The 13,221-nt window shown below is 52.1% G+C and overlaps 4 protein-coding genes across 4 annotated transcripts; 2 read left to right on the top strand and 2 right to left on the bottom strand.

Moving 5' to 3' along the window:
- Positions 1-1,558: 1,558 nt before the first annotated feature.
- On the top strand, positions 1,559-2,734 carry A1O5_01657 (uncharacterized protein; the record flags this gene model as incomplete). Its single annotated transcript, XM_007742273.1, has 1 exon — positions 1,559-2,734. The coding sequence occupies one exon, from the start codon at positions 1,559-1,561 to the stop codon at positions 2,732-2,734; it is 1,176 nt and encodes a 391-aa protein (XP_007740463.1).
- Positions 2,735-5,514: 2,780 nt separating this feature from the next.
- Positions 5,515-6,627, bottom strand: A1O5_01656 (COP9 signalosome complex subunit 5; the record flags this gene model as incomplete). The annotated part of the gene is made up of 1 exon (XM_007742272.1): positions 5,515-6,627. The coding sequence occupies one exon, from the start codon at positions 6,625-6,627 to the stop codon at positions 5,515-5,517; it is 1,113 nt and encodes a 370-aa protein (XP_007740462.1).
- A 481-nt stretch (positions 6,628-7,108) lies between these two features.
- A1O5_01655 (uncharacterized protein) lies at positions 7,109-9,773 on the top strand (the record flags this gene model as incomplete). Its single annotated transcript, XM_007742271.1, has 2 exons — positions 7,109-7,272; positions 7,328-9,773. The coding sequence occupies 2 exons, from the start codon at positions 7,109-7,111 to the stop codon at positions 9,771-9,773; spliced, it is 2,610 nt and encodes an 869-aa protein (XP_007740461.1).
- Positions 9,774-10,973: 1,200 nt separating this feature from the next.
- A1O5_01654 (uncharacterized protein) lies at positions 10,974-12,647 on the bottom strand (the record flags this gene model as incomplete). The annotated part of the gene is made up of 1 exon (XM_007742270.1): positions 10,974-12,647. One exon carries the CDS (start codon positions 12,645-12,647, stop codon positions 10,974-10,976), a length of 1,674 nt encoding a protein of 557 aa, XP_007740460.1.
- Between the last annotated feature and the right edge of the window lie 574 nt (positions 12,648-13,221).

The raw sequence follows: 13,221 nt of genomic DNA, 5'->3' as shown, positions 1-13,221 counted from the left end.
AGCATCCCCGAAGCCGAAAGTTTTGGTAGCATAGCCTCTTGCCACAGGATACTGGCCCTGGCTGAGAAGAATCTTGGTTCTCAAAGGTGCTTTCCCACGGCGTCAAATATGGAGACGGGAATAACTCTTGGGTGTTGAGGCAAGCTTCGGCCTGGATGCAAAGACCAATTCAGGGCAAGCTGCGAGACGGACCGAACGGGAGGTGGGAGGAGGCATGGAGTAGATGGTGGAGCAATATCGAAGTCGAGCACAGTTGACTCGACTCGAGTCGTTTCCCTGCTCAAAATGGGCTGGGTGCGTGCTCAACTGTGCTTGGTATGGCCAACTTGGAGCCGACAAGCGATGGCGAAAGTGGCCAGTGTGAGAACCACACTCGGTGGGGAGGAGAAATGAGAACTTGACCGAGATAGGTTATTCAGACGCGTGACTGATCATCACCATTGAGTCGACGCACTCTGGATGAAGCCATTCTAGCCTGGATGCAAACGAGGTGAGGAGTGACGGAGAAAAACGGTGGTCCGTCGGTTGGCATCACCAGCCCAAATCAAAATTCACTAGGTTACTTTAGGCAGTAACTGATATGGTGGGTGAGGATCCGGGGCACCCTCGACCACCTGGTTTAGGCTTCTTGGGCACCAGGATCCTCGCCATGGTGCCTCTTCTCTCGCCAGGGCCCTGGGTGTCCCCCCTTGAGAGTGGCACATACCTACCTACTAAGTAAGTAGACTGAACGGACGGTGCCACCAGGCCGCTAGAGATTTAAGTGACTTCCACTCAGAATCCAGAAGGCTGCTGCGGCCTCAGGCTGCGTCTGACCTGTTTTTTGCGCTTTGCAAGCCTAACTCCCCATATTTTTGCAACTGTTGGACCTGCCCAGGACTGCCCAAGCGTGGCCCAGGCACTACTTGTACAGGCACCTAGCGAGCAGCCTGTTGATCTCACTATTGCGACTGCTGAATCTGGTCTAGTCGGCGTCGTTGCTGCAAGTGTATGATTGTTGACGGTCCTGTACGGAATGAACCCTGGTGCACAGACGCTTGACGCTTGACGCTTGCCTCCGGAAAAAGCCTTTGCTCCATCATCTCCATCAACCACGTTGCGTTACAATATTGCTCGCATCTGACACCGCATCTTCTCCTCGAGCCCGTACTCCTTCCACTCGCCAACTGCCACTCTCCCGAATACTACCACCGAAAATCCCCTCGAGTCCACCACCCGCCGCCCTCTTTCTGTCGCATTGGCCTTTTCGTCCCCTTCGTTCTTCCCGATATCTATACCGTCTGGTCCAGCTGTCGAGCTTGAATCTTGGGACTTGTGTGTTGTACTTCGACCTTACCTGCAACCTCCTGCGATCGTCGAAGCTCTGCCCTGCGGGCCGGCCACTTCGACAACCTCGAGTACCTGCACACCGTATCAAACATCTCGTTTCCCTCCACCGTCTGCGTCCTCTTGTCTGTGCAATACCACCTCGCACGACTTGGGGCGACCGAAACAATGTCTTGAACCTGTTCGACCATTTTGTACGCCAATCTACCTCTCTTCTGCTGTTGTGGTCGCCATGGCCCAAGCTATGGATGCCCACTCGAGCTTCGTCTATCTTGTTGACAATCTTCCTACCTGGCGAGCCTGCATTCACTCATTGTCTGTCCACGCTACTGAAAAACATGCCGAGTTCGCTGCAGAGTATTCTCGGCTAGTGAACCAAGCCAGGCCGAAACGAAGGAAGACTCCCTCGATTTCCTCGATCCATACTCAAGACCAGGAACAAGGCGATGACCACGACCACATGGTCCAGAGTGCTGATGGCTTGTCTTCGCCTGAAACCAGGCATATCAATCCTCTGGAGGCCGGGAACAGATATCTGTACGCAGAGGTACGGAGGAAAAGAAAGCCAGGCCCTTCCATCCGCTCCGGTGCTTCTGGGCCCCAGAAGTTTAGGAATAAACATCACATTGTCGTCTATTACGATGGATATCTACAAGAACAGCTCGACACTATGGTGAAGCAGATCGGAATTGGTCGGAATAACCTGCGGAAAGGCAAGACTGCTCTTGCGGCCGCCAGAGGATTTCGACTTCCCACGTTAACTGCTCGCAGCAGCCATGGTATCTCCATGCTGGACGACATCAGAAGTTCTATGATATCTCGAAGTACCTCCACCTTACTGGCAGGCAAAACCCGGGCTCCTCTTCAGAATCCGTCCGCCTCCAACGAAGAAGTGAGCTTTCTTCGGGTGGACAAAGAGCTAGAGCAGATCCAAACACTGTGTGAGACGGCCGCTCACCAATTCCTCCGAGACGGTGACTGCAAGACTGAACTTGAGTCTATGCTGCAGAAGTTCGACGCGCTCCTTGTCCAGGCTAGTGCGACTGCAGAGACTCTGAAGAAAGTTCAAGAGGAGAGCCAAGAAGCTTCCCAAGCCGATGACTTTGGCTCAGACTTCAATCATGGATGCGGTGATTCGGACGGCACTCTATCAACTAAACCTTCACTAGATCGCCTACCTACACCCAAAATTGGTGCCACAAGAGATTCGAGTCCACTTGCGCTTGGCCAGTCTTTGGAGGGTATGAAACCACATGGGTTTTACGGTGCACCTGGTATTCCATCTGATGACCATCCAGCCGGTCTGGCAAGCGACACTATTGAGGTTGACGATGCTAGTGACCAAGGTTCCATCGTGGTTGACATTTCTCAGTATCGTCTTACAAACCCCCGACGAGTGAGGCTCTGATCAGCCTCGTTGGTGGTGGAGAACTTTTCTGTAATTCAAAAAGAATTTCTTGTGTTGTCTATTTATTTGTCGGCTTTGTCTTGCGTTCCAGCGTGTTTTGTCTTACCTTGAGAATGTGGGAGCAATTGAGCGGGAATTGTGTTGGGCTGGTTTCTTGCCGTCATCTCGCGGGAGGCGAGCGACCAAATCGACAAGGGCGGGTGCGGGCGGGGGAAATTTGGCTTATCTGGTACTACTTTTCGACAAATGACTCCCTGACCATCAAGACGATGACGAGCAGGGAAGTCAGTGGGCATTTCATGTTGCTGCGGTGGAGATGAAGTGGTGATGCAACTTCGAACCGCAATGGGTCACGAAGGCTAGGGCCACAAGCGGTTCGGCTTGTGAATAGCCTCGTCGCCGCAGGGCTTGCCGACATGAACACGCAACAGTTTGGCCGGATTTCGGTCGTGCAGACAAGCCTGCCGATCAAGAAGGATATTATGGTAAGAGACGGAAAGGATGTGATGGCATGGAAGAAATCGTAACGGCCGCTTTGGGATGACTGGCGGCATGGGTTTAATGGTTCCTCGATATTCCAGATCGAGGTTGGAACTGGAGGGTGTATACTTCGTGGAACCGCTGCGCCCAGGGATGGGATGAGGTATTGTGCGTTGATACTGTTTGGGGTCTGGAATCCTCCGCCCGCTATATCTATATCTATATCTATATCGTCTCTCAACAGTTTCTCGTGAGATGACCGACCGTGAATAGCACGGGTAGGAATGGAGCATGATCTCCGTTGACACATGTCTGCTATGGACTTACTATTGACGGCCGTGGGATTTGAGCATTCTCCTTTCTGAATACGTCAATTCCTGAGGCCATGGAACCTTTCGATTCAATGTGCTAAAATCAAGGTTCACAATGACTCTGGGGTACATGTTCCTAGCACCCAGAACATTGAGGAGAAACTTTCCGCCAAGCCGAAGTTCGTAGGGGCCACCAGGCCTAACAGTATCCCCGCGGCATTGGTGTTCCTCGAGTCTTGACCTCTATGAGAGCCTGAACAATGGGAGGCAGACGGCAACGATGCAGCCAAGGAAGGCTCACTCCCCCCATCCAGGATTACGAGCTACAAGAGGTTTCCTATTCGAGTCACAAGCATGCCAAAAAGTCGTATCGCTGCCTCTGTCTCTGCGTCTTGTTTCTCGTTTTGAGGGCGGCAGGGCATGGAGGTTGCCGTGGAATGTTTCGGAATCTTCCGCCACTGACCTGAGACTGACTTTACCGAGTTCGAGACCGTGCGGAAAACCCAGGTCGCTTCCGGAGTTGGAGGTGTGGTGGTGGGAGGTTCCGAGATCCGACATTGGGAGGAACTGTCACTCCCTAATACTGAAGGCTCCGCTCTGAGTGGGTTGCCGGGAAAGGAGCGATTCGGTGCTGATGACAAGGAAGGGACTACATAGCTAAGGGGGTTGTACCCATGATGGGGCCTGACTCGACGACAGAGGACTCGTAAGGATGAAGGAAGTGTCAAGGGAGTATCAGAAGTGGAAGCGAAAATGATTTGCCGGAGCCAATTTGTCCAGCCTACAACAGGACGGAGGACGAACTCGTCCTCCTCCTATGTACCTAATCTACTAGCCCTGATCTTTGCTTCGGCACCTACATTTGTACCTACTGTACCTACCTACACGTATGTACCTACATCAAGTAGGCGGCACTCCACTGGAGACAGCTGGTCCTGACAAAGTCCCCAAAATCCTTCCCCGGCCCCCAAAACACGGGGCCCCCTTTGCACGGATGGATCTGGATAATACGTAGGATCCAGGTAAAAGAGCGAAGAGCAAAGAAACAAGAAAAAAAGAGAACTTCAAACCCCACCCTACCAGCGTCAGCATGGCGCTCTCGTGCCCCTGATGTCAGCTGTGTTATGTAGGTAGAGAGCGAGACAAGGAGTCCTGATTATGGAGTCCATAGATCGCTCAACTGGAAAGGTGGGAGGGAGGGTAGGTACGTGTAGTGTACGGGGTACGAAGTGTCCAGAGTAGTGGTGGATGAGCCATTGCTAGTACACATGGGGTACCGAAGTATTCCCCTGCCTTGGACCTAGAAGCGATGACGGGAAGTTCCTCTCGTCAGGCGGCAGAAAGGAAAGAGCGGAAAAAGTAATTGGTCAAAGAAAGATCAGAGTTCTCGCAAGATCAACGAACGGGCTTGTGCGTACTTAGAATCTCGATGCCCTCTACCTCGTACCTATGTAGGACGCAGGACGGGGTTGATAGTTGTCCATTAATGATCCTTGGTCCTCCTATCATGGCAGACCGGCTGGATGGAAGTCCTTGCGGCACGCTCAAATGACTTCATTTAGACTCATTCGATGCCCAAGATACTTTCGGCTTCCCCATGGGGGCAGCGATGCATTAGTACTTTCAGTTTGAGTTCGATCGGATTACTGTACATACGTCGTCAGGCCTAGGGGTGGAGGGAGGGAGGCCTCTCACATTGGACCACGCCAGTTCCGCTCACGGCCTTCACATATCATCCCGTCTCAAGTCGTCCTGTCATAAAGACGTCGTCACCATAATCCCGTCGAGGCCCGGATGGCCGCTGCCCCCTTGCATTTGCCAAAACTCAGAGCATCAGCCTATCTATGGGTACATAGTGTAGGCCTGCTAATTTCAGAAAGGTCTCGACTGCCACGTCGCTTGGCTGTATGACGGTCTGGACTGTCCCAAACTTCAGTCGGTACCGCCATCCAACTCTTCCGGCAACATGTCATTTGATGGCGCAGCTTCTCAACCGCCGTTGCTCGCTGTCGACACTTCTGTAGTCGTAGGGGCCGTCTGGTGAGCTGCCTTGTGCCTGGCCTCCTGGACCACTCCCCAGAACAGTTTTTGCTTGACTTCATTTGCCAACAGTCCAGCGATCTCCTCCGTTGCTATCTTATTGCCGCCTCGAACAATCTGCTCCAGGGTACCATCCCGTACAACCTTGAAATTCTTGTCTCCCGGTCCAACCAGCTCTTGGCCTCGTCGGCTCATGCTTGCACCAGTCCTCTGTTTGGTGGCTGCCGCCTTGATCTTGACTGCGTGGTCGGCGATCTGCTTATTTGTGAAGTCGCGATTGGTGAACAAGGGTGACTGCGAGAGCGTCGATGTCCAGTACTTGTTCCACAAGAGACCGAGCAGATGGGTATCGAGGGTGGATTTGTAGTGAGTGACCTCGAGTGGATAGTAAGAATTGGCATGGACACCAAAGTCTTGTATCTTATCCTGAGGAATTGCTTGATACTCGTCGCTGTCATCTGTAAATTGCTTGTCCTTCGGCTGGTGACCCTCGGGGTATGTCCTGAAGGCCCCAATTTCGACTTTGCCGGCGGAGACGGTCCGGTCTGGGTCAATCACCACTGCAACAAAGGGGTCGTTGGCCATCTGATGTATCTTTTGAGTATGAACATCTATGCCTGAGAGCCAACAACCATAACCCGGATGAGAATGGTACCACCCCACGGCGTTTTCCAGCTGACCTCCACCTTCTCTAGATGCGATGCCAAAGTTGACCATGTACTCATCAGCATCCGCGTGCGCATTGACTCGTGTTTCTGTCCCCTCGACCGGAAGCCGAAAAGCATCTGTTATGACGAGAGATCGACCGGAGACGTAGCCAATCATTAGACCCATGATTTCGAGACTACCTCCAGAGCGAGCGTGGGTCGTCATTTTGAGGAGGGCCAGGGCAGATATGCGGACATGAGTGAAATAATTGGGATCTTTCTTCCATGGAGCGGAGTCTTGCAAGGTTCTGTAGGCGGCGGGGTCTGGGAGATTATAGAGGGCATTTTCGAACGGGTCGATGGTGATGACATTGTTTTCGGCCTCCCAGTTGCGCAAGGCTGAGAGGGTCGACATGGCGGCGGGGCAGTCTAAAGAGGTGACACTCGAGACACTGTATGAAAGCTCGAATATGATCCGATCGATGCGCGAGCGATGGATGAAGCGAAGCTGTGCCTGAGATACTAGGAGTTGCAGGCAGCTGTTAGAATTGTTTGAAGCGAAACAATTCTGCCGCTTCCCCTCGGAGAATTACTAGGGAGCTGCAAGGCGGTGAAGGGCAAAGCGCGCCTCGCCTGCCGTTGCTCTGTCAACAATCGCGCATCAACACAACCAGATCTTTCGAGATGATGGCATTGTCCACACTTGTCCACTCCTCCAACCTGATTCGGTAGCACGCCATGGCCATCTGTTGACCATTCCTCCGTTCTCCATAGTGCGAGCTTCTTCGTATTCTTCAAGAGCGTCGATGCAAGCATTCGGTTGATTTTATCAGAATCGAGAACGATCTCTCAGACCTGCTCGGCCACGAGCCTGAGTCGCAAGCATGCCTCCGTCCATGGACACCAGCTACCTCACCACCCAAGTCAACACAATCATCGGGCAACTGCACGCTATATTCGACGAGATAGGTGTCCCTCGGAATGAACGCGAATCAAGAGAAACAGAGCTCTTTGCAGCTCTGTCCGAGGCTCTGCACAACCAGCTCCGTCTGGTCAATTCGTATGAAGGAACCTCCAGTGTTGCACAGTGCAAAACGTACTGACATTATCGTCAGTGAGAAGAATGCAATGACCGAAGAAGCTCAGAACATCATCAAGACTATCAAACAGATGGAACAGTCGCTCGAAGACGAAAAGGACAGAGGCTACGACCTGGACACCAACGCCCTGCGAGTCACATATCCCCTGATCGACTGTCTACGCGACCTCAAAGAGAAATACAATGTTATCAGTAGATTACACAGAGAGCGTTTCGAACAAGTCAAGAAACTTGTGCAAGCTCTCGAATCATACTCTTCGCATCTCGAATCATCCTTTGTGAAGATCAGACTACCCCCTACCTCTTCCAACAGCTGTCCTCCCAACTTCGACCTCTCTCCCTCCTACGTCACAACACTTGATGAAGAATTTACCAGGGTATATGACGAATATAACAAAAGGGTTGCAGTTGTGCAACAAACCGCAGAAGAAATTGTCAGACTGTGGTCTGAACTGGGCATCCCCCAAGCACAGACGGACTCTCTGATTGTCCGACATTACCGCGACTCGCCTGAGCAGCTAGGTCTACACCAAGCGGACCTTGATCGGATAAAGAGCCGTCGCGATAAACTCCTCGACGAGAAGAAGAGCCGGGAGAAGCGGCTAAGCGAGATGAAGAGGAGCATAGAGACTTTGTGGGACCGCCTTGGAATCGAAGCACCGGATCGGAAAGCATTCCTGGCTGCCAACCGAGGTTGTGGACTAAGAACCATCAATGAGTTCGAGGACGAACTTACAAGACTCAATGAATTGAAGAGACAGAATCTGCATTTGTTCGTCGAGGATGCTCGCGTCAGACTGCAAGAACTTTGGGATTCATTGTACTTTTCCGAAGAAGAGATGCTCGATTTCACCCCAGCTTTCTCAGACGTCTACAGCGACGCTCTGCTCTCAGCCCACGAAGCAGAAATTGAGAGGCTCATGACGCTAAGAGAGCAACGTGCACCTATCCTGGCTATGGTCGAGAAATACAAGTCTCTGGTAGCCGACCGAGAAGCGCTGGCGGCGTCTGCCAATGACGCTTCACGCCTCATGCTGAAACCCCAGAAGGGGGAGAAGCGCGACCCTGGAAAGTTGCTGAGAGAAGAGAAGATGAGGAAGAGGATTGCGAAGGAGCTACCAAAGGTCATAGCTGAATTGACCAAGGTTCTAGAGAAGTACGAGGACGAATACGGTCGGCCGTTCTTGGTTCAGGGTGAGCGAATGCTGGATGAGATCGAAGAAGTTGAAGTCAAAGCACCGCCGCCTCGATCAAAGACGCCAAATGGTCTGCCTCCAAGATCGAAGACTCCCGCCCCGGCAACAGCTTCAAAACCAGTTTCCACTGCTGCAAAAACTGCGCCTCCAGCCAGACCAGCCAGTGTGATGAAAGGGCCTCCGCCGCGGTCAGCAACTGCGAAGACTCCCACAACCAGCAGGCCTGGCACAATCAGACAACAAGCGGCACCAACTTCGGTTTCCACAACCGCAGTACTCTCGTCTCAACCTAAGTCTCCCTCCAAGATACCAGCTCGCGTTCCGCTCGGAAATCTGAAGAACTCGCCAGAACGCCGTGCCATTCCTCAACCAGTCTCTCATAACGCGCAGCCAGAACCACAACCAAACTATTCCCAGAATGCCAGAACTATGGGACCACCACGAGCACCTCCACCAAAGATGAGGGACCTGTTTGTCCCACCTCCAGAATCCACTCAAGTTCCAGCCATGACTTCTCATGCTCCACCGCCTCCCTCAAATAGACCAGCAAGCACCATTTCTTCTGGTTCGAGTGATAGCAGTCGCTATGTGCGACCAATGAGCCCCGAAGACGTGTATGACGATCGCGAGAGAATGTCGTACATGTCGGCCTCGCTCCTGAATCGTGACCGACAGCAGCACACCCAGTACGCAGCTCTACCATCTCATCAAGCCGATCCATTCTATCATTCTCATGTCCCCCATCAACATCAACATCAGCCTTCCCATTCTTCGTCGAATTCCATACATAGCCACAGTCAGGGCATAAGACATAACCCTTCAGGGCCACCTTCAACAATCGTCTCTCGCCAAACCTCGAACACCTCATCGAACATGACTACTGGCACTACAGCCAGCGGCAGCGAGAACTGGGAAACATATTCCGACGGCTCAGATATGGAACCCGAACGAGATATCCGGGACATTTACTACGCCTCGAAAGCCCATACCCACAACCACATGGCCAATGCATTGGGCACGAACTACAACGCGAACGGGCAGAAGAGACCGATTGGAGCAGCTGGTGCTGGTAGTGGAGGGGCTGCTGCTGCAGGGCAGATGGCGCCGCCACCGGCGAAAAATCATCACACCGGATATCAGACCTCGCAGTACCGACATGCACAGGAGAGATTCAGGGAGATGTCAGATGAGAATGCACATTCCGGCGCCGTGAGGGTCGAGGGCAGTGATGCTGCTTGGAGCACCGAACTCGAAGAGTCATATTAGAGGACAATAGTTTGGGCAACCAACCTTTGGGTGGACATGTACTTGTGAGAGGAAGACTCGACTGTCTCTGTGCGCTGTGTTAATAGTGGCTCAAAATCCAGGCATTATCGGCTGTTGGTTGACATGTCAAACAAGAATTTGGCGCAAGGTTTCGGAGAAATTGAATCTTCTTTGGTCGGCGCCCTAACAGAAGGACGGGATGGAGGGAGGGGGGGAAGGGTATGTTCAAGAGACCAAGGCAATGCTACCGGCTCCGTTCACATAGCGAAGATCCCCAGGGTGTGTTGTGTTGTGCTTGTGGATAAGTGGGTTCCTCTTTCAGAAACCCTCGTTGAGGTTGACTGGTTGGATCACTCACTCACATCAGAGAATTGGTTTCGAGCCCTGCCTGGTATTCTTGAATGGGCAATACATCAACAACTTACAAGTTCTTGCAAATTATTCCATCCGTTCATTCGTTCGTTCCTTCGTTCTCCCATTCACCGGTTCATCTATCCATCCATCTGTTCACGCAAGGAGGGAGGCATGTTGCAACTCTATACACGCCTCGTATGTAGGTGAAGGTCAAAGTTCAATGCCACCTTGAGCAGGGACAGACGTGTATTCACTGTACTCCGTATACGACACAAGATATCTCACAAGCAATCTGTGCCGTGTGATGGAATCCAATGAAGCTCTAATGATGTCGGCTAAGACAAGCAAGGTCTTTTCAAGGAACGTTTTTCACTCAGTATTAACGGGTTGTTCGATTCAGATTAAGATCCGACCTGCTTACAACTCACTTTTCACAAATAACGATAGACTCTATTACATCAAACCCTCTTGACAGCGTGCCCAAACTATTCCGATCTGGTCCTCTAAGCTTTCATGAAACCCGGCAGTGTGATGTCGCTCAGTAATTTATTATTCCATATCATTCTTTTAATACATGGTATCGTGTACTCCATGTGGACATCTTGTATCTTGGTCATAAACTCGTTGCAAAAACCCCGTCGTGTCCGGGTCAAAGCACCGATACCTTCAGCGTAACGTTGATTGCTCCTCCCAAAAATGTACAAAACCTCTTGACCCCTTATATGCACCGATGCTTTTTCTGATGAGCCCACTATTTTCAATTTGGGGGAACCGTGCTTCCATGTTCGGGTAGAGTGCGCCAACAGGTCGGACGGGGTTGGATGTGGCTGCGAACCCCCGGTTCTTTCAGGGCGGAGCTGGCAATTCAACTGAGGTTCCCATGTTCTGGCGATCTTCCAGTGCCGGGTCTGAACCGAACACTTCGTTCCAGTACTTCTGGGTCCGCTCGCAGATTCCTTGCTTGCCTTTCCATGTGCCAAACTGGTGCTCATACTCGCAAGCAGTGCCTTTGATTTCTTCCCAGAACCTGCGCTCCACATCGAAACCGAACAACTGCATGGCACGAGCTTCGTCCATCCAACAACGGACCTTGGTGCCGTTGGAGTCTTGAGTCGGTCCTCCGGCGCCGGTTACTTGGCCTGAAAATCCTGTTATTTCATGGCCGAATATGGTGGCTGGATCAAATTTGGGAAAGTTGGCATGGATAAAGAATGGTTTGACGTCGCTAGCTTGGATATCGAAGTGGTTGTCCTTGCCGGTGTCAACATCTTGAACTCGCTCGTGGGGAGGGCCATGGGCCATTGTAAACGTATAATCAGCGACAGGGTCGTGCTGAGCCATAGCACTACCAAGGTAGTTGCCAGATGTGTCGTGTCGACCAAGAGCCATGACGCGTTGGTGGACAGCGTAGAACGGCTCTTTAAGTGCAGTGGCAGCCCAAGCAAACGTCTCCTTGTCGCCCTGACCGGGGGCCCCTTGAGAGAATAAGGGATAGTAGTAAGTAGGCCCATAATAGTTGTAATATGCGGCGAGCATAATTGACAGATGGTGTTTCGCTTTGGAATACATGACTTCACCTGATTCGACGGCAGCTCGCTCATTCAACGCGGGGATCCTGTCGATTTTGGCAATTTCGAAATAGTACGGAGATTCAGAGGCGTACCAGAAATCCGGCCAGACAATCAATCCGTTACTCTTGAAGGGCTCCTCTTGGAACAATGGCAGAGGATTGTGTATAGGAAAGGCGTCGGAATCAAGCAAAAGGACTTCTTCAAATGAAGAGAAAAGGATGGCCATGATTTTAAACTGAAACCGATCGATCGACACGCCCGTGTTGGCAGCATGAAAGATGTCGGAAAAGAGGAGGCATTTGGCGTTGAGGGCAGGTAGGACAACATTGCAGATCTGCTCGTCCCATTCAGACGGGTCGGCAACAAAAACCTCGACTGGTAACTCAGACTCGGCTCGTCGTAACATGAGGATTGAGATGACCAGGACAGGAAGTTGGCTGAAGCCCCCGGTCATGACAATGCCACGAGTACCCGGCTCATATGGTATCTTGGGAGGAGTGCTTGTCAAATCATTGACAAAGTTCGAATGGGCCTCACGCATGCGCTTAATGTCGGCGGTGTCCATGTACAGAATATCAGGTCGAGGGTGATTGTGGGTGGGATCGAAGCCAATATCGAGCTTCTGGGGCACGACAAGGTCGGGAGGATTCCTGCAATTGGGATCATTGTTCAGGATAATCAGATAGAGATCTCGCCAGAACGCAGCCTGGCTGTCGAGGAGGGGATTCTTGATCTTGGCTGGCGGTTTCGCCTCGACATCTGATTGAGGCACAGGCACAGATTCGGGGGCAGATTCAGGGCGAGCGACCGGCGGCGGTTCAGCAGGTTCATGGTGAATTCGCGTTTGAAGGAAGAGGAGGAAGAGAAACAGGGTGAGTAGAGCCGCAATCAGCCCGGACTTTCGACGATACATTGGCCCCGCGAGCTTTCTCGAGGGCCGCAGAATCATGATGTTGACCGGGTCATCGAGGGTCCATGGCCAGAAAGGAAGGGGTCGAGAGAGAAAACACAGGCAATACAGACAATACAGACAATGGGACCTCGTATGAGGTACAGAGTAGACAAGCAGACAATTTGACAGGGGACAACAGAGACACTCTGGGATGCGGTGAGTTGAATGCTGAGGTTGGCATTTGAGAGCTGCTTGACCCCCATACATGGAAGGCACGACCAAGGCATGTGAATGGCTGGGAAACACGGCAGGAAGTGGGCAGCGAAGGAATGAAGGCAACTAGGAGAAAGGGGGGGCGTTGTACTGGATAAGGGGAACAGGCATTGGGGGGAGGGGGGGCAAACCTTGGAACTGGAGGCATAGCGGGATGCCCATTGGGAGGGCATCAGGGGGGGGGGGCCATGATACTTGTCCGCAGCTGCTGTGCCGTGTATACCGCCGCAGCGTGCCCACAGTAGGGAGCAGCTATGGGGACCTGGAGATTGTGAGGGAAAGAATTTGAGTAGAATGCAGGTCAGTGCTGCCCCCGTCGTTCCAGGGCTGAATATATGTACTCGGCATGCAAGGTAAC

The sequence above is a fragment of the Cladophialophora psammophila genome, assembly GCF_000585535.1.
Source record: "Cladophialophora psammophila CBS 110553 chromosome Unknown aczJe-supercont1.2, whole genome shotgun sequence".
NCBI classification, from domain to species: domain Eukaryota; kingdom Fungi; phylum Ascomycota; class Eurotiomycetes; order Chaetothyriales; family Herpotrichiellaceae; genus Cladophialophora; species Cladophialophora psammophila.
This window is presented reverse-complemented; position numbering and strand designations above follow the sequence as displayed.